Source organism: Venturia canescens, chromosome 9 (genome assembly GCF_019457755.1).
Source record: "Venturia canescens isolate UGA chromosome 9, ASM1945775v1, whole genome shotgun sequence".
NCBI lineage: Eukaryota > Metazoa > Arthropoda > Insecta > Hymenoptera > Ichneumonidae > Venturia > Venturia canescens.
In genome coordinates this window covers 8707064-8734843 of record NC_057429.1, presented here as the reverse complement: position 1 = coordinate 8734843, position 27780 = coordinate 8707064, and the positions used below count along the sequence as shown (strand labels likewise).

At 39.9% G+C, this 27780-nt stretch overlaps 2 protein-coding genes across 4 annotated transcripts in view; one reads left to right on the top strand and one right to left on the bottom strand.

Annotated features, from left to right (window-relative positions):
• LOC122416061 (connectin-like) overlaps positions 1-7522 on the bottom strand; it is a 182205-nt gene extending 174683 nt beyond the window's left edge. The window contains exon 1 of the mRNA XM_043428732.1: positions 7251-7522. The gene's annotated coding sequence lies outside the window, so the exon portion shown is untranslated. The remainder of the gene's footprint in view (positions 1-7250) is intronic.
• Positions 7523-14738: 7216 nt separating this feature from the next.
• Positions 14739-27780, top strand: part of LOC122416546 (glycogen synthase kinase-3 beta) — a 71529-nt gene continuing 58487 nt past the window's right edge. Inside the window, exons 1-2 of one of the 3 annotated variants that reach the window (XM_043429614.1) lie at positions 14739-16339; positions 17223-17898. In XM_043429614.1, the coding sequence (XP_043285549.1) occupies positions 17814-17898 (85 nt within the window). In that variant the 5' untranslated portion in view covers positions 14739-16339; positions 17223-17813. The other 2 variants (XM_043429613.1, XM_043429615.1) reach the window with 2 other exon arrangements.

The following is a 27780-nucleotide window of genomic DNA, read 5'->3' as shown; positions in this document are numbered from 1 at the left end:
AACTACGAGGATCGTAGTTTACATCGAAAATTGAGTTTAACAATCGCCGATAAAAAGACGACTGAAATATCGATTTTTCGAAAATTCGACTATCGCTCTTTCGATTCGGAAATTATTACAATCAGCAATACTGTGAATATTCACAATTTCGATAATATAATGACGAATAAATCAAATATTACTGAGGTTGAAATACTGAAGACCACAAAGTTGAACGGTCGAAATGACAAAACGTTAGAAAGTCGACCGATCGAAATAAAGAAACGCTGCGGAGCTCAAAATACACGCTTGTCACTCACGAAGACTATCGATCCCCAATTTCAGCCATCGCTATTCCGCATATTTAAGTTTTAGTGCAAGGACCTCTGCGAGTCTTACCGGAAGAAGACTCGCGAAAGCAGCGAAGCATTTTCGTCGAAACAGAAAATTTCAATTCTTTTAACATAATAATGGACGAGAATTTTCATTATTTTGACGAAATAGGGGGTTGCCTAAATTTATAAATATTCTAATTTTATTCTATTAGTCTCATATTGGAAAAGATCCTTGCACTTCATAACGAGCAATTGGAGATGCTATGGAATGTTCTAGGAAAAGGAACTCCAGTGAAGATAAAAAAAACGTAAAAATTTGCGGATCAAAAAAATCTGAAAAAATTTTAATGAACTCGAAATGATAAAGTGAAACGGCTTTCTCTCTGAAAGTTGTATCAAAAACCCCACCGTTTTCGATTCATGACAATCAATACACTGGAGGTTCCACTGAAAAATTGATGAAAAAAATGTTTGAAAAAAAAATCTAAAAGAATTTGCTAAAAACGACATAACTCTGCGAAAAAAAATCGTATTAAACTTTTTCCAAAACAAAATTAAAGCTGAGGCTTGTGTCTCGGAGTACTCGCTCGCAGAATTAAGGACAAAAATAATTCCGAAAAACGAACGTTTTCAAAATGACGTAGTACAGGTAAAAAAAGTCGTAAAGACTTTTCAAAAAAATCAAATTGAAGCCTAATGTCTCCTCTTTAAAATGCGCCTTGTTGCATCCAGATATATATATTCACTACCGGCGTCGTAACACGAATAAGAGGGCGAAAACTTTTCCGGATTTTTGTCCGGAGACTTTTGACCGGGAGTGTATATTTTCGAGTAAATACGAATTCGAAGAAACACGTAAAATGCTAAATAGTCGATCGGAAATAAGAATTTCGAATTTCTTATTTTTCTCCAATCCGATATGACAACTTTATAAATTTCGAAATATCGAGCGTTCTACAATTCGGTTATTCGACACATTGAACCCCACTCGCGCTTCGTGATTGATTCGTTAATCGAAAGATAGATTGGGCATTCTGTAAAATGACGCGGACGAGTTGCCATCGAAGTGGAAGTTCGCGAGGGACGCGATTGAGCTTGAAATGCCCTGTACGAATTTGTATTCAAAGCTCGCATCAATTCAGAACGCTAAACGTCTCTTCGCTAATTAAATTTCGGTAAACTGCCTCAAAACCGCTAGTAGAGGAATATGACGAAATAGCTGATTGCCGGCGATACTCATCAACGTTCGATTTTCGTCGACCTCCTTTCGCCCATGGGGGATGAAATTGTTGAAAATGCGCGATCCAACACTATTCACGAACGCAATTTATATAATATTGTTGACACGAGATTGGAAACGTACCGAAATTACTACGGTGCTTGACACAACAATCGATGGGCTTTGATTAATTTACGAGCCCCGACTCAACGCCAAAGTTTCGATATAATTGTTAACACTGAACCTATCGGAGTGGAAATATAGTAACTAGAGAATTAGGCAAATTCGTTCAAACTTTCAGTATATCGAAACCATCAAAACCCCACTAAATTAGAGAACAAAAATAACCAACATTACTGATTGCTTCAACGTATCCTCGATATTTCCGGATCATTGTTTTTGTTTTTTTTTTTCTCAAAATTTCAAACAAACATCGAGTCAATGAAAATTTTCGAAATATTTAATAAATCTGAGTATCATAATTCATCGCGGCGCATCAATCGAGAGACGATCTTTCAGTATCGACGAAGAAAAAAAAAGTCGAGCGAATATACTCGTCGTCTTTGTATAGTGAGAAAAGCGATTTGATCCGAGAGAATATTAAAAACTGTAAAATGAAGATGAACATTATTTGCGAATGAAGAATGGATAGAACTTGGCAACAATTGCAACGAAGCAGAGGATGATGGAATGATAAATAATTTGCAGCTCGATTTGAGCCCCAGGATGGAGAAGGCCGCATGTATGCAAGAGAAAAGAGAAAGGAAAGGTGGGAGGGGAGAGTGGTCGCGTGTTTTTTCATGGGGTTAGTGGGTCTGGGTAACGGAGGAAGGTGTAAATCGCTCGCGGAGACGAGGGAACGCCCAGCAGGCTTCTTGTATCCATTTTTTAACGAGCGAGGGAAAAGATGAGTTTGTATATATACGTAGACGCAGCAGTTGGAACGGAGTGGGTTATGTACCAACTGAATTTCAAGAGTGTATCGTGCTCGGGACACTCCCTCGTATGCTCGTTTGTTCTCGAGGCCCAACGAGAGATTCCTCGATAAATATAGAATAAAGTAAAAGCGATGTGCAAGCGAAGCGAGGCGATGCGAAGGAAGCAATTAAAAATCGTTGGCAAACAGTCTACGGGGAGAAAAATATGATTGTAAAGGCGCACATGGAAGTTGATCGGTTTATAAATAAAGGTGAAGAAAAAAGAGTGCGCGAAAGAAAAAGTGTTCGGAGGGACGGATCACGTGGCCGGAAAGGGGGGAAAGCGATGTTTGCATTTCCCAGTTATCCAAGAGCGGACTATTTTATTCTCCACTTTTCCGAGTGTTTTGAAAATAAAAGCGTCGAGCTCTGGAACAGAAGAAGAAGAAGAAGAAGAAGAAGAAATCGTGCAGATTGAGGAAGAGTTGAAAATCCTGGAGGGGCTCTGAGAGAAGAGAGAAAAAAAATAGAGACTCTTCTGGTGAGGAACCTGAGCGTTATTTCTTGTGTATCCGGCAGCAGTAATGCGGCCATCAACACATTTCCCTGCACATTGCGCGACCGCCCATTGTATTCGCTCGGCGAGCATCGCGTATATATAAATATTTTTTCATCTTTCATATCTTTCTCGCTCCCTCGGAGATGCGAAGGTAAATGAGAGGGAGAAAAGAGGGACAAAGAACCCTTATGCACCGCGGCGGATAATCGGAGTGCGGAAGAAAGTGAAAGATATTAAAAAAGCAAAAGGAAAAACAAACGTGGGAGGAAAAAACAGAAATTAATGTATACGCGGAGATGGGGAAGGATGGAGCGAAAAAAATTAATCGAGGAAATGGAATAAAGCGACGATTTTTCCATCTCGCTTCACCGGACGAAAAAACTGTTGGAGGGATTCGAAACGCGCTGGGCAAACATTTCTCATTGTCGCATAATTGAATTGTCAGAAATCCGTGCGCCTCAATGGTAGAGGAATAGCTTCGTGTGGGATAAAATGGAACACAGGGGAACCAGAAATCGAATTCACTTTTCAATTATTCAATGATATAAACAACCTCCTATTTTTTTCCACGTCCGTTTTCTAATAATTTGAGAGATTTCAACCTCGAATATTCCCTTCGCGGTCGCTCTGAAATTCCATCAGAATTGCTAATTATATCGTTCAGTCAATATTTTTTCTCTTTTCTCCTCAGCATCGAATTCTCCCTTGCCTGAAATTGCTCCGATTCCCTCAAATTCTAACAGATTATTCGATTCATTTTCGTAGCTAATATATCAGCCTCGAAGCCTTGTGAAAACTTCACCGACCTAATTGCTCCTAAAATTCTGCGATTTTCATCGATTTTGCCCACCGCTCTCCACATTGTGTCTTTTCTCTACGAAACCCGCTCAATGTCTTCTTTTATTTGCAGTATCAACGAGTTATCCGAACCAGAGTCGTTGCTTCGCTCTTCCGAGTCCATTCTGATTTGCCTTTATCGCGAATTTCACTGCTCGTTCTCGTAATCCTATACTTCTGTCGTTACATGATATACAATTAAGCGTTTCTTCGTCGACGCATCCCTCGGTGTAGTTCGACGTAGTTCAAGCTTCGGTTGCTCCGTACGAACCGAGGGGTCCATTCAGCCCCGTCTTTACCCGTTTAATGGGAAATTGCGTGCGCGTATATGTGTGGGTTTACACATTCGTTTGTTGGTATAGGTCGAATCAGTTGAATTTGCATCCGGCGTGGAGAATACTAAAGCGGCGTACATAATCGCTCTCGCGCATAAATCGACGACTCCTCTCGTCTGCAACGCCCCGGCTGTATTTTACACCGGGAGAAAGAGATGGACCGAGACACTGAAAGCGACAGCCGAGAGAGAAAGAGATGGAAGGACGAATCGTGAAGAACGAAAGAGACGTTGATGGAGGGAGAGTAAATCTCCGCGGCGGTACACGAGTGTGTTTTGTGATAGAGAGAGAGAGAGAGAGAGAGAGAGAGAGAGACAATAAGGTGGGGGAAAGGGGGTATTTATCGTGTTGGTCTCTCTGTCGGTGTCGGAGCGAGAGGATCGCGGTGCGAAAGAGCGCCCAACCCGTGGGAAGAGCCACCCTGAGGAGGTTGAAAGAAGAAAGCAGAGGGTTGTTTTGCCTCGACCGTCGTCGGGAGAACGCGCCAAGCACTCTCTGACGAATATATATACGGAGATGCATAGGTGGATGAAAAAAAGAAGGGAAGGAAAGTGAAAAAAAGCAATCAACGATAAGACGTTGCGCGGGAGAGAGGAGAGAAAGAATGGAGGATGAAGAAAAAGAGAAAATCCAAGGAGATATTCCCGCGAATATATCAACGGTTATAAAAAACAGAAGAAAATAGGGCGCGGAGGAAGAAAAATGCATCTCGTATGATCGCGCTCCGTCACACAAAAGCCCACTTGTTATCATCGCTATATGCGCGAATACTCGAGCGCAATTCTTACATCGCAATAATTTGCGAAATATTCTTACACGCGCCATTTTCAATGTGTATATAGAGTCGAAATAACGGGGAAAGGTTTGCCTCAAACGAAATGGATTTATGGAAATACGGATTATGGAATATATGTGAAATAACGAAATGTCCAAGGCAATCGAGCTGAAATGTAATCGCGATCGCGCGCCTTTTTTCTCTCTTCGAGGAACTCAATTTGAGCCCACGCCATGCACTCGGCGAACTATCTTCGCAGTGATCGAATATTCAAATTCGATGTTTCCTTCATTGAATCTAACCGAGAATGAAACTGGGTGAAATAATGAAATTTCTTAGAAACTGATCGGTCTAACTACGCGTCGTGCAGAATTTTACGACTGCACCATTCCATTTCCTTAATTTTAACACCCAAATTAATTGATTCTACAACATTTCCATCGGTTCAACGATTTATACGCTCTATTTGCTGGCTCGAATAAATATTTCTTGGAACAACGTAAACGTCTTTGGATAGATAAAAATTTTGTCTAACCAACAAATTTAGTTTTTTATTTTTTAAAAAACTTTTCCAGCATAATGCAAACTCGGATCCTGATTTTTCACTAAATTCATCAAAGTCGAGCCGCAAGAACCCGCTAATTCGATGACGAAGCTTCAGTACGACATGAGCCGACTGCTGTAGACTCATCGTTGGGCGCAATCGTCGCAACTAGCATCCATTTAAAAACTTTCGTCATTTTTCACGTAAACACAATTTCCACAAGATATACTCGATCCCCCAACCCCGTTTGACCTTCTTCGCAGTGGTCATAAAGCCAAAAGCTTCCGAACACACCGAACACCGGCATTTTGACATTCCGAAATAACGCGGGGTTTGGATGAGCTTGCTTCCCCCAAAATAAAACCATTTCGATTGCGATAAATATCAGATTCGTTTACACGTATAAATAATCTGATCGATCAATGTTTCTACAGTATTTGTAAGGTCTTCGAATCAAACTGCATCGATTAACTGACCCTCGTTGATTCCTCATTGACGAGGAAGAGCCCACGGAACTCGATTTTCAATTTCCCTGGTCGGCCGCACGCTTAACCGCGCATATTAATTAATATTAATAACCTTCGTGAGCATCGCGATAAATGCGTTGTGTGCAACGGGGACGGAAGCTGATAAACTCTTGCAAAAAAGATTTTTCGAGAGCTACAGAAAGCTCAGTTTTAATCCGGAGCTGCGCAATCGCTAAATCCCCGACTTTTATGGTATTTAAACTAATAACGTTAAAAAAAACTCCGTTTTCCGAGACTCAAAATTCTCTGTATAGAAGTGAGATCTCCGTGGGACGAGGGAGCGGAGATAACTTTCGAGAAAATTGAAAAAAATCGTACGAGCAGTTGTACAGCTTAACGAGACAGTTTAATGAGAACATTTTCCCTACTTATGTGATAAATTATTCGAATTTTCTATTTTTCCTTTTTATCAACCTTGTTAATGGTGGTCCAATTTATTTTCATGTGGGTGCAAGCAACTCTGGCTCTTCTGTGACGATATTTCTTCAACGTTACGCTTCCAATCTCATTAAATTTATTCCATTTTCGTTGGAAGCTTCCGTTCATTTAATCAATTTAGTTCTCCGCAAGAGAATTTTCGTTTATGTCATTTCATAGATCTAAATTTACAGGGTGAAAAAGCATTTTCCAGAAAATGCCAAAAATAAAAGTTATATAAAAATTTGTATTCTGTATATAAACTGTGACAGGAATAAAGGATCGTCCTCTTCCGGACGGCTTTAATGAGCGCTAATGAATCGACGAGTTACGAATTTTCACTGCGGGCTGAATCCATCGTCGAGATTCGAAAATAAATCGCATTAGCGAAAAGCGGAGTGGTACGGCTGGAAAACGAGCGAGCGCGTCTATCGGTGACAAATTTTGTTTGCGGAAACAATTTGAAGCGCGCGAGCCAATATCAATTCGAATGGTAATTCGCCCGGTGGATTTAGGCACGATTGTATCGTCATTCACTTTCCCTCTGCTCTCGATAGATTGCGGGGACTAGTATCGGCATCGTTAATCTCCCAAATGTGAGGATAATCCAATTTTTATCCATCCCGAATCAGCTACCAAATGGGTCAATTAAGGGGCCGGATTCGCCATCCTTTATTGGCGAGTTCACTAAACTCAAAGGAAAAACGAATCCGAACGTTTTTCAGACTGCTGTGCGAATTCTCGACTCTTCGTTCTTGCGGGTAGTGGGAAAAAGTTTGTGGTTTTTTAGAGAACAATTGACTCACCGGTGTCGAGAGTTGGGAGGAAACTTGGCGCTGTTCTTCGACTCTTCGAACCACCACACTCGACGCAAATCACTTGTTATTAATAATCTCGCAGTTTTTATTATTTAACGAAACAAATGAACGAAAAACACCGGGCAAACTCCGCGAAAAGTTCGTAGTATTATCTGCCAGTTATGATTTACCGATATATCGCTTATCGGACTCACTCAAATACTTCCTAGATAAATAACTTCAAGGACACGAGCGAACTTAAAACGATGTGCAGCCCGTCGCATCCAAAATGCAACTTGAACCGGAGCCCGCGCTTCCTTCACTCGGCGAACAAAACACACGAGGTTCGCTGTGGAGGGGCTGACGTTTGCCACCACGCGACTCTCCGATCACGATTAACCGGCGAGCCGGCCTCAAACTTCACGCCAGATGGCGGGCATCATCAGTGATCCAAATTTTACGACGATTTTCTTTGTACCTCGGCCGGTAAGAAAGTGCTACGAGCTGTATATCATCAATCGGTAGTGATAGCGCGTCAATGGATGATCATAGGGACCGTGCGTAGCGTCCACAGTGTCACTACGCGGCCAATTCCAAAACTTCCTAGGTGCAATTTAAGGTGCTCTGTCACTCGTTCAGTCGGTAAAAATCCTGTTGCACGGTTTATTCCGAGTAGCTTGATATTTGAAAGAAAATATGAGTAACACGCTATTCTCATTTTATCAGAGAACAAGGTGTAACTTTTATTTTTCTCAAAAAATCAAGGGTGTCCGAGTAAAACGTGCAACCATTTTGCAGTTATCTCTCTCGCACTCGCGCAAGTGATAGATCACCTTAAGGATGTATGTAAGATCAATTGGCGATTCACACTAGCGATGGCGGCGCTCGTGTTCCTCGGAAAAATGGCGCTATTGGAGTGCAATTTTGACAGTTGTGCATGATTTAGCATTGGAAACATGAACCAGTCGTATTTAAAACTCCGACAAATTTATGAATACGTTCATTTTTGCTGATAACAGCTCCAAAAACCACTTAACGACATTAATATTATGTGACAGGTCGTCTGCTTTGCATCCAACAGCAGTTCAAGAAAAATCCGCGAGGCGTCGCATGCTTAGTGTGGATCGCCAATTCCGCAGTACATCTATTTATTCTTTAAGGTTAAGTCTTATGTTAAAATGTCAATGGGAAATCATTTCTGTTTGCATTTTATAATTTTTAATAGAAAAACTATGTCATTTTGAATCATAATTTACGATTTTTAATAAAATTTATATATAATTTGATAACTGTGGTCAAGCACAAGCGAGCCAATCAAATTACATGTTCAATATAGCGGACGTATTAACTACGGAACGCCGCTGAAACGTCAAAAGTTAACCCCAAATATCTCCACAACGACATCGGAAACAGTGGGTTTCTTTTGCGTGAAAAAATCGATAAAACTTTGAAGTTTCTAAAAATTTTTTATCATTTTTTTATCATTTTAGTTGGATTTTGTCAACTCCCGGTACAAATGACACGGATTTAAATGCGGCTTTAATTCTTAAATATTTCTTTTTAACCATCGGTTAAGTACCTTTTTCTTTTTTTTAATCGATGCAGCGTGATCAACTCTATTAAATATTTCAAATTCATGAAAAATTTGACACCTCGATATTTTTTACATACATCCTTAAAGCAGGCGCATATGGGAATTATTACTTTTCGCATTATTTAACAGAATAAAATTATTATTTTTTATCATGTCTCGATTGAGAAAATATTATTGCATTCGAGAATGCTCTAATGCACAATTTCGACGTCGAGACGTTGAAGTATCAGTAAAATTTTATTATTTCCCAGAGGGCCACAGTCCATTTTCCATGGAAGAGTGAGAAACGGGCCAAATGGATCAGAAGGTTAAACACTGTCAATTCATCCACTAAACTTTCTGTTTCGACGACATTTAAAACGTCATTCGATTCAAACAGTTTTTTTCCTTTTACGTCATTTTCATTTTGAATGCGATCATTGTTGATCGAACAAAAACCGTATTTGATTACTTTAATCATTATTTTTTTCCGAAAAATTAATTATTTTCAATGATTTACACGATTTACAGTCAAAATATCATCAGAAAAATTGCCCATTCAGACACGAGAGAGCGCACTCATCGACGGTAGTGCTGCTCTCTATAGCTCACGCACGATCCCTGTTAGGGTGATGCAAAAAAATAAATATTTTTTTTTCTCGGAACTCCGACGGAAATCATTAGTACGAAAGAAAAGTAATTTTCCCAAAATTTCAGATTTTTCAAAAAATTTTTACACAGTGCTCAAGCCACTTTTCGATATTTTCCTGTTTTTTTCTCAAAAATCGCGAGACATAAATTATTTTTTTGCTCTCATAGCAGAAGGTATTAGTACTCCATGGAATCATGAATCTAATAATATTTTGTCGCTCTCCAAAAAATGTAAAGGCTACCTCGCATAATTTATTTCTTTTTAAAGCTATTTGTTTCAATGTTTTGATGATCTAAAGCCAAGTCATCGATGTAGCGCGTTAACCTTTTAAGCGGCAATGACGCCATATGGCGCACATTTTTTCTGGGCCCAAAGCGGCAATGACGCCATATGGCGCACATCGATTATCTCGTGATTAAGTCAATCAATTATCACCAAATTTGATACTCGGGGGTTTCTGGGGTCGCTGATTACGAATCCGCTCTCAAAATTTTGAAATTCAAAATGGCGGATCCAATATGGCGGCCGAAAATTAAAAATTCATTTTAATCGGATAAAAATTGGTACTCGGGGGTTTTTAGGGTCGCTGATTACGAATCCGCCCTCAAAATTTCGAAATTCAAAATGGCGGATCCAATATGGCAGCCGAAAATGCAAAAATTCATTGGAATCGGATAGGCATTGGCATTCAGGGGTTTTCGGGATCGCTGATTACGAATCCGCCCTCGAAATTTCGAAATTCAAAATGGTGGATCCAATATGGTGGTCAAAAATCCGAAAATTCATTTGAATCGGTCGAAATTTAGTATTCTTCGGGGTCGCTGATTACGGAGTATATAAATTGAAAATAGAAGATTCTCTATGACACATATGAATTGATCATGTAAAATTTTTGCAATGGCACCTTTCTCTTCATATTGATTTTATATTAACCCTGAGTTTTTCAAGTTTTATATGTGAATAAATGTAACACAAATACTATTCAAAATTGCCCCGTGCATGGTCGGCATATGAGATATTGTTTTCGAATTATAAATTTTGAGGGCGGATTCGTAATCAGTGACCCCGAAAACCCCCGAGTACCAATTTTTATCCGATTCAAATGAATTTTTCATTTTCGTCCGCCATATTGGATCCGCCATTTTGAATTTTGAAATTTCGAGGGCGGATTCGTAATCGATGACCCCAAAAACCCCCGAGTACCAATTTTTATCCGATTCAAACGAATTTTTTATTTTCGGCCGCCATATTGAATCCGCCATTTTGAATTTCGAAATTTTGAGAGCGGATTCGTAATCAGCGACCCCAAAAACCTCCGAGTACTAAATTTCGTAACAATCTGAATACTTTTTTTTTCCCGCATTTTGGGCACTATGAGGCGAATTGGTTCTGCCGCTTAAAAGGTTAAATTACGTGAAAATCGTGCGTAATATAGGTTAAACAAATATTTGAATACTCAAAAATGCGATTTTTTGACATTTCTTACGGTTTTTTGCAGTTTACTGAATGTTCTAAGGGTGGACGAGGTGAAATAACCCTGAATTCGAATTCAGCGTATCAAATTATTACATAAAAATCATGGATGGATTTTATGAGTAAAAAAAAACTTTCGAATACTGAAAAATGCGATTTTTTGACAGTTGCAACGGTTTTTTGAAATTTACTCAAAATTGGTGGGTGTAAGCGTGGAACTGGGCCGAAATTCGGATTCAGCGCGTCGAAATACACATGGAAAGTGGCGGGTCCGGTCAAAAGTACTGACCACTTTGTTTCTTGAATGCCGGTGTTATCTAAGGCCCAATTTCAAAAGAATCGGTCAAGTAGATTTAGATTTACACTGTCCACCGGCGGACAACTTTTTTCCAAATTTTTTTTCAAGTTTTTTTCTATTTTTCTTCAAAGTCTTTTTTTTCCAAAGTTTTTTCCACAATCAATAAACAAATTTGTATTATCTGTAGAGTCCAAAAAAAATCTTAAAATTGGGCCGTTTTTCACCGAATGAACGATACTCCGCCCTTAAAAGAAAAACTAGTGAAATCTGAAAATTACCAGCAGGTGCAGCATTGCTTTAAGAGTATGGATCAGTCGACTAACCTCACTTGTTATTTTCGAAATCGAAATTCTTTGATACAGTTTGATCGATTAAAAAAAGGCTGTCAGCCTACGCAGAACGATGGCAAAAATCAACTGACAGAGCCTTTTTTTAATCGGTCAAACTATGTCAAAGAATTTCGATTTCGAAATTTGCAACTATCTCTCTCGTACTCACGGTTGCGATATACCAACTGATCCATCCTCTTAAGAGCATGGATCAGTCGACTAACCTCACCTCGAATTTTCAAAATGAAAATTCTCCGCTGTCGTTTGACTAATCAAAAAAAGGCTCTGTCAGCGGACGCGGAAAGATGGCAAAAATACGCTGACAGGGGCTTTTTTTTATTGATCAAACCGTGTCGAACATATTCAATTTCGAAAATTGCAGCTATCTCTCTCGCACTCACGGTGGCGAGATAGCGATTGCTCCATCACCTTAAAAACACATGAGGAACTCTATCAATGATATTGAGCGGGGATTTCAATGTCCACTTCTCCGCCAGGTCTGAAAGTCAACCTCTCATTGACTTTTTGGCTAGTGAAAAGGTTCCTTGAACGTTTTCTTTTCATTTTACACCCGCATCCTTGCTATTCTCAATTATTATCCCTAGTTCAACATAAGAAAGTACAACTGATTGATCTCAATCTGAAAACAATTGGTAAAAAGTTTCACTTTCGCTGAGCTTCCACGCGCATTGATTTTAGGTTATAAATGATATTTGGTGTAGAAATGTTTCCGGTAAAAAAGTGAATGTACGACAAATGATAAAGCGAAACGTCAAATTGACCGACCGACGCTTACAGACCATTTCACCATTCATTTATAACACGCCAACGCACACCAAGTATATTTATTCTTGATAAAAGTATTGAAATACGTATTTTCTTATGAACATAAGTTAAAATTTTATTTAAATATAACTTATTCTACAATCATCCAAGTCGTCACATCATTTTGAATCTTTAACGAATTATAAATTTATTCAATAAATGCACTAGTAAAAATTTACGTTTTCCGGCCAGCCGGCCGATGGTTCCCTCACGTGTCGAAATTCTCAAGCTAGAACTAACGGTAAGTGAGCGACGTCGGTGGCAAAACGCGAAACTATTAAAAGTGCGCGTGGTTCGATCGCAGTCAAACAGGTCAATGACGTGGTGGGAAAATGCAAAATTCATAGCTGATCTATACTCGTATACGCATGTGATTTAATGCACTCTGAGCGAACTTCATGAACAGAAACTTGGAAAACAGTAAATTTCCAAAATTTCTCAGAGAAATAAAATTCTTAGCGCTTTTTCACGTTTTTTTATAAATTTTTCAAAAAATAACACCAATTTTTCCGTGCACAAAATTTTGTAAATATAGTTGAACTACAAATTTTCGTTGGAAATTCATAAGAAGAAGAAACAGGATAATCCACTATGTAAGAATAATTTAACCCTTAGTGTGCATCTGGGGTCAGGTTGACCCCAAAATTTTTTTTTCACATGAATAGCATTTACAGATGAGCATCTCATAAGTAAAACCCCCAATATTAAGAAATCGTTTTCCCCTCTCTAAAAGTAGGGAGCATAGCCAACTTCATACTCCAAAATAAATACACACTTTTTGGAACGGTTGCAAAGTGGACTATTTTTCCCTCAAAGCGTGGACCCTTATCTGTAAAACACTGTAAGGATTTTTATCAAAACTCAAAATTTAATTTTTTACGAGAGATTCAACCGAAAAAGTGCTTTTTACGCGCACTACCAACTTTGAGCACGTTTTTGAACAATGAAAAAAGATTTTTTTGGAAATCCGACTTTGCAGCCTTAAAGTTGGATCAATTCACTGCAAAAAGTGACTAAACCTTTTATACCGAAAAGCGCATAGTTACCGAGATATTCGATGTGAAAAATGACCTGGGGTCAAAGTGACCCCATGTGCACGAAATGTCTCGCTGTGAAGGTGTGCACACTAAGGGTTCAAAGGATGAAATAAAAATTTACAAAAAGCCACTTTTTCTTTTCTATTTCTCTATAAGCAAAAAGGTAAATAATTTGGGCTGGCCACGAAGTTACCATTGCGCGAGACTCGTAGATTTGTTGACAAGTTGCAGTACTCCACCGCTAGATGGAGGAGAATGTTCGCAACGAGGACGGAGAAAAAGAGCTCAAAAAAAGGTATTATCGTGGGCAGCATGACGTAGACACAATATATAGGAACTGTGAAAGTCGAGTAAAAAAGAGAAAAAGGGTGTCGGCAGCGTACGTTAGAGTTACAGTAAAAAGGAAAAGAACGACGTATTCCCGGAGCGAGGAAAATGAGTCGCAGGAAAGAGATAGTTTGGTTGAATCGTATAATATAACTGAAGGATAACATTGAAAGGAATTGAATGATCGAGGAAACTAAGGATCGTCGTGCGCCCTGAAGTCCCGAGATGATCTCAATACTGTCCAAGTCCATTTACGCTATCGACTTATTCATTAGGGAAAATAAAATTACTTAGAAATAAATGATTCATTGACAGCGGATTCGGAAAATCATTCGCGATATATTTCATTTGGTAGATATTAAATGTAAATGCTCTCAGATTATGAAGAAAGCTCGGATTATCCCGTATAATAACGCAGAGCACTGAACTCTATACTAATACTGGAACGCTGACTCCCATACTTCCATAAGATCGTAACGGGCCTGACCGTTCCGAGAGAGAAGGTAGATCTGTGACGACATCTTCTTTTTTATCTAATTTCTGCGCATGCACCAATTTTTTTGTACAGTTTGAACAGAAAATCGTTTTCTGATGTGCAACAATTCCATATTCCGGGTCAGTTGTGGCCACCAGCTAATTTTTTTTAATGGACTGTACCGACAAAACAGCTGTACACATTCAGACTGTCTCTCTCGGAACGCTCAGCCAGCGTTCGAGTGTACATGAATAGATTTCAGTTGAGGTGGAGCAGGAGGACCCGTTAGTGCGAGAACTGGCCGCAACGCGGCGTTTCAACGACGCCCCTCCTATAGGCCGTTACGAAAACATCGAGCGTTCGATGCCTCTCTCCCGTCCGCTCTACTACCGTTTTCTTTCTTTGGGCGAAAGTGCGAAAGACGATTGAGGCAGGCAATAGAGTATAGAGTGCGCGCGTTAACGAGCCGGGAGCGAGCGAGAGGAGTTCAGTCACCAATGCGGGGATAGAGAAGTCTGTACAGAGCGAGAAATACATATTTTGTTGCTCATACAGCGCTTCGCCGCCCTTCCCTTTTCCCTTTTGCGCGCGCTCCTCCATTGGCTTTTACACCCTAGGAATTTTATTAGGTAGGACCCGCCGCTGCGCGTCAAGCCGTGCTCTGCTGTGTGCTTTGTACATGTTTATGAACATCTGTGTGTTTATGCGTGTGTATGTATGGTGTCCACCGACTGTCAAGGCACTCGCCAGTATACGAGGAACCATCAAAAGGGGCCATCGCCGCGCGCTTTCGCCGTTCAAAACAACTGAGACTAAGTCAAAAAATAATAAAAAATAATAAAGGAATAAAAAGGCAGACACTGAATAAAAGAAAAGACGAAACAAAACGCGTGCAGAAAAGAAAAAACGGCGGGGGTGGGGGGGCTCGAAAAGAAGAACCAAGTGAGGTCCGCGAATGAGTGAGAATCGACGATAAACGGCAGCTCAACCGGAGCCTCAAGGCGCAAGAGAGAGGGAAAAAGAGGAGTAGTAGTAGGAGGCGAGGCTAGCGAATGGAGCCAACCCAACGGAGCACGAAGGAACGCGGAGACTTCGCCCCCCCCTCGTGCGTGTGTGTGTGTGTGTGTGCATGTGTGTGTGTCGACGTGGTAGAATAGAAACGCTGGTAGAGCAGCGAAAATAAGAAGGAAGAAAAAATAAAAAAAAATAAACAGAAGAAATTTCACGCGCGACAAGGAGAAATAATAAAAAGAGAGAAAAGTGTGTATTAGCGCGAACGCGTCTTCAACGGACGAGGGAAAGGAAGTACGAGAAAGAACAAGTGGATCCGAAGGGGGTGGGGAGCAACGGAGTTTCGGCTGTTGTGTCGCAAGGTGTAAACTCCCTTTATATCCATGATGTTACATGTATACATCTACACATATATGGAAACATTTATTTAACAAATTATAAATAGCATCAAGAAATTTGCCACTTTTATACCCCTCCGAAAGTGCAACGGGCGATTATTTTACTCGTATACTCTGAGACGTCAGTAAGAATTGAGTCTTCGGTTAATTTTTTCATTTTCTTCTCTGCTTCTCCGGACATAGTGTGTGCGTGCGACTCTTCGCTCTTTGCCCAAGTGACTGTGCTCCTCTTTCCGTATCCGCAAGTGTTAGTTCCTGTCTGTGTGTTGTTTCCCGTTTATGATTTACGTACAACTCGTAAATCCAATCGCGCAACTTCGCAACGTGTTCGACACGCTTTCGGTTATTGCGTGCATCAAGAGCTTGCAACGACCAAATATTTCTGACGAGGAAAAAATAAATAAGGCAGGATTACCGGAGCAGTGAAAAGTCCTCGCTAGTGGCGCCCTCTGTGCGCGTGGTGCGTTTAGCGCGTTGAGAGCGCCGCGCGATTGCACTCTACCAGCGTAGTGTGCGCCAATTTCAAAGTCATATTCGTTTCATCGTGTTTATCTTATATGTAAAAACCATTATCATGTTAATCAAAAGTGTTGAATACGCGTGCGTATAACTCCGCTCAAAGTGTCACGAGGAATCATCCACCGTTCGTTCCTTTTGTCATAGTGTTTCAGTTTTCATTTTTATTTTTTTCCGACAGTGTGTAAGTGTATTCTTGAATAGTGTTGCAGAGTGCGCTGCGCGCGCGCTTTTATCTTTTATCTTTGTCTCCCGTGCACCACGAGAAACGAAGCTCCTCGTTCCCATTCCCCCCTCCGATTCTGACTTCGCTCTGTATGTTCTTTCTTTCGTCGCCAAGAGAGAAGTGAACGAAAGAAAGAACAAATTCTATCCGCTAACAAACAGCGAACCGCGATAATATTACGACGACGTCAAGAAGCTATCTTTACCGACGTCACTTACCGACAGAGCAGAAACCAGAGCATAGTACGGCTGAGAGAGAAGGAAAGAGGAAGCCTCGTCTTTCTCTCCCCACCATCTTCGGCGCTACCTCGTTCTTTCTCTCTACTCTCTCTCTGCCCCCTCTTTCCCTCTCACTCTTTTGCACGGACACACATACAGACTTGCACCTACTAACGGAGGAACATACACTCGCTCACGCACCCGATCTTCCTGGTCGAGAGGGTCGAGAGGCTTTTACGCGAGAGAAAAACGACTTATTCACCGTGTGCACACACAGGGCGCTCCAATGAAATATCGTAACGAGTAAATTTTCGGCGATTCTTCCGGGGGGCGGGGGGACCATCAACGCGCGTATATACACGAAAAATAAGAGGTGCCCACAGGGAATATACATCGCAAAGGTGCGGTTTTTCGTGTGACTTGTAGTCAAAAATTGAATTAAACGAAAAAATCAAGAGTGCGAAGGATAGTGGGAGAGGGAAATAGTGAAAGAGAGAGAGCGCGAAAAAAAGAAAATCCGAAAATCTGAGCACGAGAGAGTGGCGTTTGTGTGCTTGTATGTGTGTGCGTTCGTGTTAAAAGAGAGAAATAATAAGAAAAAAATTATTTTCGGACACCCTCAGTGTGTGGCGTGCAATGTGATATCGGCTGTCATTGATGTCCGTGGTGGTAGTGACGAGGCTCGAGAAAAATTCACGTGCCTGCTTCGCGATCGGTGATTACGACGCGACGAGGGCGAGAAAATATAGGATAAAAATAATTGCGAGTTTCGCTTACGGGCCTGGTGGACCTGGCCTCTCCTATGGGCGTACTACGATTCCTTCAGGATTCACGGAATTCAGCGATTTCGCAATAAAAAGTTCGATTTTTCGATACCGAATGCGAGTTTTTAGAAATTAGACTTATTTTCAACTAAAATAGTGCGCTGTGCAACAATATAGAGCGAGATTCAAAGAGGTTAAAGAGAAAAGTGAAAAAAAAGTGTTTAATAAAAAGACGAGAGGGATAGAGAAGCGATTGTCGTAAGTCTCGCTCAAAATACGGCCCTGAGACTCTTCGATCGAGACGTCGAAATTTTTTCTTTTTTTTCCTTTCATTTCCTTTTTTTCACTACTAATTCTCGCGTGTGAGTGCGTGGGAGTGATTTTTTCTTCTCAACGAAGAATTCGACGAAGTGGAGAGGTGGCGGATAAGGATAAGGAGGCGGTATCAGGATGAGTGGAAGACCGAGGACGACCTCCTTCGCAGAGGGCACCAAACCACCCGCAAATCCGCCCCTGGGCGGCATGAAGATCAGCAGTGAGTAGCGTTATATACCTCGCGCTTCTTTTTTCTTTCTCTCTCTCTCTCTCTCTCTATCTTTCTCCTTTTACTTCATTCCACGTATATACCTATATCCACGCGTACATGTGCAATGTGCAACTCGCGAGTTTACCCAGTAGCTGCACCAATTATCGATCGAAAAACTAAACATTTTTTTTATCTTTTACGATTTTATGCGGGCGACACGCTCGAACCTCCGTTTTTTAGAGGTTATGTCTACGCGCGTTCATCAAGGGTCGTCATATATCTTATAGGCTCTACTCGAAATTGTAAATAATCGCGAGTAAATGCTTCATTATTAGGATTTGGATTTGCACTCTCGTACCACCAAAATATCCCTTTCCTCGATTCGTTTCGGTACGAAATTCGAATCGTTCTCTTCCCAAGTGACAGTTTTTCCGCCGAAAAAAATAATCTCCCAGACAATCGTGATTCGCCCAATCTATAACAAATCTCTCATCTCGACGTCCCCTCGAAGGTGAAATCTTTTGTCCACCGTTCGCGGTAGAATCAAATAAAACTGTCCATTTTGACGTTTTTTCTCATGAAATTTTAATAACCGACGATTACTCGGAATTCCGTTACGATCGCACGTCGTCTCGCCTCCGTTGTTCCATGAACAAGTTCTGATAGAATTGAGCAACCGTGACGTTTTCCATGACAAATATTCTTGTCCCAAATTCTCTGACGAAAATTCTCACTTGCACGCTTCGATTGCAAAGGAGCTCGATTCTCCACCCAAGTTTCCACGTAATGCGTATGAATCCTGAAAATTGAGCTCGAGTCATGTATAAATATGATTTTTAAATTCTCCTCCAACGGTAAAAGCTTAAAAGTTATTTTGAACGAGAAAATCGTTTCGCAACCCGAGAACGGTATTTAGGGCCAAAGACACAAAAAAATGGAACGAATTCTTTAAAAATATGTATTTTCGTCGGGATTCGACGATGCAGGCGGCTTCGATGCACTCAAAATTTGACGTTTCGACTGCCGAGAGGATCAGTATATATATAAACTCGTGTGCACAAACACGCGCGGCGTTTATATCTAAATCTGAATGCGTGTATAAACACATTTATATATATATATAAATTAATCTAAATGTATATGAATGTATATTTCTCTCGGTATAGCCTCGCGGTCACGCTTGGCTGGCTAAACCTTAATTTTAGCTATAACAGATTGCATACTATGAGCTGAACGACGCTGCTGCTCTCTGCTCTCAGTTGGTCGTTCCACCGTCACGAGTTTTTTTCAAATATTTTTTCTCCTAGTCTCACTTTGACTTTTCGAGTTTTCGCCACGACATATTTTCTCTTCGTCGCGTATATTAGTGAAAATATAAACACACACCCCACACGTTTGTCAATAATAATTAATATACATTGAACTCGACAGAGTTTCTGTGCATTTATGCAGTGAATTCACTGAGTGAGAATAGTGTAGGGGAGACATTTGTATGTGTTTTTGTTTTGTTTTTTCGTAACGTCGATGTGTCCTCGACGCGCAGTGGTGACTTCCCGGAATCATGTTTTGTCGCGTGAAAATAAGTGACGAGCAGCAAAGTTAGGAGGAAACACTGACAAATTCTTCCAGCTTTATTCTTTTCTCATTCCTGTATGTGTTTTCAAAGAATTTCAACTTGTTGTGTTATTTTTTATTTTCGTTTCGTGTTTTGATTTTTTGGCTTATTTGCTCTGACGTTTACAGTCACAAGATTTCTCCCTTACAGACTTTTCCTCTTAATCGATGTCTCTAAGATCATTTATTTTTTTGACCTTCCTTCTCGTTCATCGCATGATAACGCCTCATCTTTATCTCGATTTTTGCGCGTCTTTTTTCTCTACCCTCTCTTCACGGAAACCCAAACCTTCACCGACGCTTCGAAATATTCAGCATCCGCTAAATTACAAAGAAATCATAAACGGCCCTAATATTATAATAAAAAGGTTTTATCGATCGATCACGAATGTCTCGCTATTATTTATATCGCTAATCTTCGACTCGTCAACGAGCGAAATTGACCCTCGCAATCCTCGCCAGACTATTCGTCTTCATGGCCATGAATATTCGTCGCAACTCTATCAGCTGTTTCGAAATATCTCGAGATCAAATAACTTTTAATCGATTCGTTCGAGGATTTTTTTTTCGTCAAATTTGAAACAAATCTAGACATTAAATTGGCGCCTCTATTAATTTCGTCGTCTTTTATTTTTTTTTTTTTTATGGCATTCAATACATCACACGTTTCATTTTCTCATTATCCAAGATTCCGTACACCAAATATTTACAGAAATTCATAAAACGTTTATTTCCATTGAAATAATTAACGATTCATTTATACTATCTCCATTAATCGATCGGTTGTTACACATTATTATTATTATTTTAATAAATCAATCGATTGTGACATATTATTTCGATAAATCGATCGAAAAGTCAGGAAATCTCATTTGTTACCCAAAGTCCGAAGCTTTTGAACAATCGACCGGTTTTCGGGCGCTCTCATTTCAGTGCGAGAAAATCATTGACCGAATGTTTCGATCGAACGAACGACTTTCCTACCTCCTCTGCAGATATTTCTTAATGAATATTTTTTAAAAAATTTCCGGAGCGATTCTCTCTCCCCTTGTTTCTCGAGCGGATTTAAGAGATATAACGGTGTGCTGATTTGAATGTCGTCGTCGTCGTCGTCGTCGTCGTTATTGCGCATCGGCCAACGGCTAACGAGAACAACACACAGAAAGAGAAAAAGAGCGGGACAGTGTCCGCTCACCGAGGACGCCTTCTCTTATCAACTCAATGTCCGATCCAACGGCGACGCGATACTACCGGACTCGCATCACGAGCGAGACGGAGAACGTGTATTTTTCACCGCAAGCTTCGCCGTGCGTCCGCTCACGATTCATCATTCATAAGATGCACAATCAATATTTTTCGATATCGAGAGGTGATTTTGACATTTTTTTCACGCAGATGCATTCAAATTTCGTTACAAAAAGAAACAACGAAAATTCATTTGAGCGATTCACCAAAATCCCGCGATCACATTTTTTTTACAGATTTTCAAGTGTGTTTTTTTTTCTTCTTTTTTCCGTGTGTTTACAGTTTTGTTATTGATTTTATCAATCTATTCCAAAATCTTGGCCATTTTTATTCGTAGCTTCAGTTCCAGTTGAATGCTGCACTGAAATTTCATTTTCGGTTAATCAGAAAATCAGAATCTCGTTTCAAACAGAAATATTTTTATTTTTTTATCATTCGAAGACACGGGAGCGTCTTGACGCCAAGTACCAGTGCAGCGTACTTATACGCATCCAGTATTTATACGCAAAGATATATTCGTGCTCTCGGACGACAAGAGAAACACCAAAATCTTCGTATTGGTCTGAAAAACGAAAAAAATAACGAAGAAGAATTTCGAGAATGAAACAATAAAGAATAAATGAACAAAATGACGAAAGCACTATGGAAAAAGTGTCTCGTCGGACGAATTTCGCAAACGACAAAATTTCGCTTGCTGCATCACGATTCGTGGCTTGGCTAAACCAACGAATACGATTCGATTAAAATTTCTTATTTTTCCTAAGGAAACGTCGCGAAAACGTTTCGTTTTTACAAGAAACTTGAAAAAATGGTTAAATAATGAATTTCTTCGTGTGAGCGATAAAAGTCACGTACAAATCCGTCAATATCGATTCCGAACGACACGTCTGGATTTAAGGCGTAGCTCGACCAAAAATTATATACGATTGGAATTTCTGTACTTCGTGATGCAATAAAAATCTGAAAAAATTCAACAACGTTTGGAAAGCTATGAACAACAATTATCAATAATATATATTACCCAAAAATTGATAACAAATTGTTTAAACAATTAATTATTCAATAATTTTGCGGTGACCTATTGTTTTTTTTTACGAATCAAATGTGCGTATTTTTCCGAATGCTCATGAATTTTTTCCGAATTTTCGTGGACTTTTGAAATTTTAAAAAATTTGAATTTTGGATATGTTTTAGAAGACAAATTTACCATCAGTTTTGAAAAGTCTCGAGGTTACTGGATCAAAAATGTAAAAATAGAGCCACTTAAAAAATTTAAAAACGGGAATTTCAAAAACCCACGAAAATTCTGAAAAAAGTCAAGAGCATTCAGAAAAATCCGCACATTCGATTCGTAAAAAAAACAAGGGTTTACTGTAAAATTGTTAAAAAATTATTTATTTAAACAATTTATTAATAACTTTTGGGCAATATTATTGTTGATTATTGTAGTTCATAACTTTCCAAATGTTGCTGAATTTTTTCAGATTTTTGTTGCATCACGAAGTACGGAAATTCCGATCAGGTACAATTTATCGTCTGGGCTATCCATCCAGACCATCCACCTTAACCATGCGGAGCTGAAGTTTTTAACGTCGGAGTCCAACGAAACGATCCAAAAAAACTCTCCGATAATTCCAGTAAATTTCGAATTTTCTTCCCTGCCGAATTTGCAATTCGTAGTTTTTAAATCTACACCAATAATTCGCGAAATAAATAATGGGCGAATAAAAAATCTTTTTTTCGCTCATTTCGTTGGACTCGAGCGTTGCGAACTTCAGCGTAGTTTTAACGATCGCGAATCGTCAACATCTCTGTCAGAAAGTTTGTCAATGTTCAGATGAAAAAATTTAAAACTGTTTCTAAAAATGATCTAAAAAAACTCTCAAATAATTCCAGTAAATCTCCAATTTTGTTCCCTGCCGAATTTCCAATTTGTCATTTTTCAAGCCACATCAATAATTCGTGAAATAAAAAAATAGTGAATTATAAATCTTTTTTTCGTCATTTCGTTGAACTCCAACGTCGCAAACTTCAGCGTCGTCTGCATAAATAATAATGAATTTGAGAACAGAGGCAAAATGTCGGATAAGTTGATGAGCGAAGCCTCAAAACTCGATGCTGCGAAAGCCCCAGTGACTTGGAAGTGGTACGTGAAAGGGTTGCGAGGTGTAAATTGCGGCGCAACTTCCATCAGGGTTGAATGAGACGCGCTAAAATAGTCGGCAGTTCCAGCAGCGAGGGAGGATCGAAAGGGCAAGCTAGAGTCGAGCAGGAAATGAGGTTTTTTTCCATGGGAATTGGAGGGCTCGTCCATACGAACGTTTCCCAGTGCTTTTTTATTTAGGAGCAATCGTTCCATTCCGCTTGTTCGATGCTCGTTCTCGATCTCCCGGTAAAGCGCGTAAAGGGCATGCACGGACACAAAGAGACTCGCGCGCATAGGACTGTCGTCTCTCGAGCGAACTCTCGTGTCGAGCCATCGTCGATCCCCGCGCGTGTGGAGGAAAAGACCGGGGTTTAAAGAGGAGGAAGAGAGCCGCGACGGGGGAAAAGGGCAGGAAAGAGAAAAGAGTCGGGGCGGAATATCCCGGCACGGGGATGCTCGAGCGCCCGTGAACTGGGTCAATATCCTGGCGGCTCTGTCACGTTGACGCGCCCGCGCATTTTCTCTCGCCGGCTCGTCCGACTCCCTCGCCCCGGCGCGCACACACACGCGCGCGCGGAAAAACGGACGGAGAATCCGAAATTTTACGGCAAATGTGCCAGGCTCTCTTTTCTTTCCGTTTCTTTACACACGAGAACGTTAAATATGAATTTATGGGTCAACGAGACGACGTACACCCCCCTGGAAGTCTCGTCCCTCGAGCTTCACCAGAAACCGGTCACGCAGGGTTCCGGAACTCGAGAGTTACGAGCCTGAGGGGTGCTTCGCATCAAAAATTCAAATTCCCCTTCGATCACGTCCAGACTTTCCGTTCCTCAGCCCCTCCCCCGCGCTTCCTTTTTTCGTCAACCCCCGAGAAACCTCATTTTCTCGAAGATGTCCAAATGCTTCCCGAAAAATGTCGAAAAGTCACATTTTTCCGCCTGCTGACTCGCTTCACCTTCTCATATCCGTAGTGAAACATCGATTTTTTAATACTTTTTGGGGACAAAGCTAATTTACGATTCTCAATAATTCGCGTGTGCCCCCCGTCCGCTCGGTTACTCCAAATTGATCGAGCCTCGCATTCGAATGACAAATTAATTCGTTTCAACTTGTACAAACGAGAATTAAAGAAACCTAATCTATTTCGGGCTTGCGCCTATCACGCAGCGGGCCACAAGCCACACCCTTAATCAATTTCGAGGACTATCGATCTATAGCCACGTCACCTACAGTACTATTTTTTATTCACCGTTATCCATTCATCGATTATAGTGTACTCGTGAATTTTCACTGATTCATCGTTGTCCGCGCCGCGTCCTTTTATTAAGGAAGTTGAAGCGATATATATAGGACATCATACGAAAAATACATTAGATTTTATTATTCCAAAATAATGAATTGAAAATTTACGTGAATCTTCTTGAATAGCGCTTAATTATGTGTGAAAAATTTGAAGAGGTTTCACCGTCTAGTAATCGAGATATTCATTGTCGAAAATGACAAGGTTAAACATGGGCTCTTGTGGAAGCCTTCAAAAAATTGCAAACTTCAACAATAAATATCTCAATTTCACGACGGTGAATCATCGGCATATCCCGCCAGAAGTTTAATACTGTCTTAAGCTTTTTGTTTAAAAAATTTTAATGTGCAAAGTTGGAAAATAGTTTTAACATAAGATACGCTTCAACCTCCTTAAAGAGGTTAAAACATCCTTTTTTGCTGCGAACTGACGAATCGATCGGGTCAGAATTCCCAGCATGTTCTCGTCACGCGAATCCGCGTCGTCGTGAAACGAGCCTGATGCTTCAATTAATAAAATAATGAATTTTATCGGGAACTTTCGTGCATGGTTTTGAAAGTGAAAATATTGTCGTAATTCGTTAATTTGTGACGAGAATACGATAAAGGTCAATTTTCGACCGAGTCAGCTTTTTTTGTCTCAATATTTTGAATAGAAAGGGGGCAAAATGAGTGTATGAAAAAAACAACGATATTTGAGCGAACCTTCCATCCGCCCTGGAATCTCGACCGATCGGTTACAATTTTTCAAGAAATCATCATCAATCTTGCATTCGATGAACAATCAAATTTTTCATACAAAAAACTACACGGAGAAAACGAGACCGAAAATTCTAAAGGAAAGTACTAAGAATATAGTATTTCGGGGACAGTAAATAACTGGGTTGCAGCATTAATTCGAAGAGCAGTTATAGCAATTTTTCTATCCACCGTATTAAAAAGATGACGCTGAAGTTTGCAACGTTGGAGTCCAACGAAATGATAAAAAAAACTCTCCAATAATTCTAGTAATTCTTCAATTTTATTCCCTGTCGAATTCGCAATTTGTATTTTTTCAACCTGCACCGATACTTCGTAAAATAAACAAATTGGTGAATCACAAATGTTTTTTTTCCTTCATTTCGTTGGACTCCAACGTTGCAAACTTCAGCGTCGTTTAAAAAGACCAATACTCATCCCTTTTATTCAAAAGACTTGAGAGCGTTTTTCTCTATAAGCATAGTAAAAAATCTTTTCAGTCATTTCAAATGTTTATATTGTAAAGTATGCGCGGGTAGCCCTGAAAAAAAAAACGATATGTATGGTAAAATGTCACACCTATTCGGTCTATATTCGTGTATTTATCATAGAATTTACTATGCTGACAGTGAAAATTTGTGATTTACAATACATTTCCACTTATCAGTAAGACAATGCTGAAGTTTGCAACGTCGGAGTCCAACGAAATGAGGGAAAAAACATTTTTAATTAAGCAATTTTTTATTTCAAAAAGTATCAGTGCAGGTTGAAAAACTACGAATTGGAAATTGGACGGGAAACGAATTTGGAGAATTACTGAAATTTTTGAAGAATTTTTTTAGATCATTTCGTTGGACTCCAACGTTGTAAACTTCAGCCTCATTCGGTAAGTGCTAGTCTGACACGATGAATAACACTCGAAAAACGAAACATGGCTCTCACGTGCATCACTTTTTGCTACGCACATAAAGCTATTTAGAATTGAAGGGATGAAAAATTGGAAAAATAAAAAAATACTACGCTCTTTGTAATCGGTGCCTAAATACTTTTAAAATTCTTGAAAAATAATATATTCCTCACTATACAAAATAAATCCGTTTTCTCCGTGTACTCTTGATTCGCGGTGTTTCCGTAGTTTCCGATTCCGGACTGGGGGGAAGGTTTATCGATCCAACAGACCAAGAAAGAGGAAAAAGTGGAAGGAGAGAGAGAGCCAAATATCGTCGTATTTCTGTGTCAATTTGATTTTTCGTGAATCGTTTGATGCCGCGCGCACGAACGGCAAAACTCAGCGAAAGCGGTTGTCGTTGGAGCCCTGTTCACAGAAACGTTTACGTTTCTATCGAGTTTTCGGGAATTGGTTTAATGATTGATTCAAGTATTGCCGACGATTTTCAATAAACGAAGTTTCGCCAAGTCCGAACATCAATAATTTACGAGCGAATTAATCGACTCTCCACGACACAGGAACGTTGCCTGCTTTGAGAAAGAAATAAAAGTAGGATGAGGGTCGGTCGCGCGTTAAAGCAGCGGGTGAGAGGTTCACGTGTCCGCTCGTGGCGCCGCAAACGTCTAGGGCAGGATCTGGGTCAATAATGACCCTCTTGTCAGAGATACGCTTCGCGGACTCGTGCTTCTCTCGCGCGCACGCCCGAGATTTTTCCACCCACGTATTTCCAACAGGAGCAATTTATCTTTGGGAGCGATACGTCATCGAGAAAGTTTTTTTTAAATATAGTTTTCGTGAAAATGGGAGCAGGGAGAGAGGAAAAACGGTGAAGGCGAGAAAACAAAGACGCGGGAGAGAAATTTCTTGCACGAACGTGAAAATTCATTTTCCGCGATGTATTTGAACGAGAAAGTATTCGAACAACAATTATATAGTCCGAGGAAAAGCGATAGACCGAATGAATGATGAGAGAATTAGAGAGCAACGCGCAAACGATAAAAAAGTGTTTTCATTGCTGCGCATGGGAACGAGAAGAATGGAATTTGAGCCCCGTATCCAGACGAATTACACGGCTGTTACACCTTTTTTTGAAAACTGTTTTAAAATAATCCTGAGATCGTAATAAACCAGTAGAGTTTTTATTTCAATTTTATAAGACCGAAAACTGTCTTGAAAACTATTTTTCATTTATGATTTTAAATTTTCGTGCGGAAACGCTAGCCGCCATGTTGTTTCGGTTTGTGACGTCACTCCGTTAGTAAACAATACAATTGCGAAAGACCAAGTACTAATAAGATTTGTAAAAATAATGAGTACGACGCTGAAGTTTGCAACGTTGGAGTCCAACGAAATGAACGAAAAATACATTTGTAATTCACCAATTTTTTACGTAACGAAGTATCAGTGCAGATTGGAAAACTACGAATTGCGAATTCGACAAGAAATGAAATTGGAGAATTACTCGAATTATTGGAGGTTTTTTTTTAATCATTTCGTTGGACCCCAACGTTGCAAACTTCAGCGTCATTAATGAGTTATAGTGGTATATCATTGGTGTCTCGTGCCTGAATGCGATAATACAAGTGTAAAAATGCCACAAAAATTGTGGATTCATTGCCACAATCAACATATTTATCATTGGTAGATTTGTACTTTCTGCTTCCACAAAACCGTTTTCCATAATGCGATTTTAATCAAATTAGTGATAAAAGTCCACAAACGTGCATAATAACTTGTTAAATTTCAAAATAATACAGAGCCCACAATAAGAATCTAGATTGTTTACTATCGGAGTGACGTCACGTTGGAATCCAATATGGCGGATGGCGACATGAGACATTTGTAAAACAAATGAAAAAAGACGATTTTTAAAATTGATTTATAAAATTTACATTGC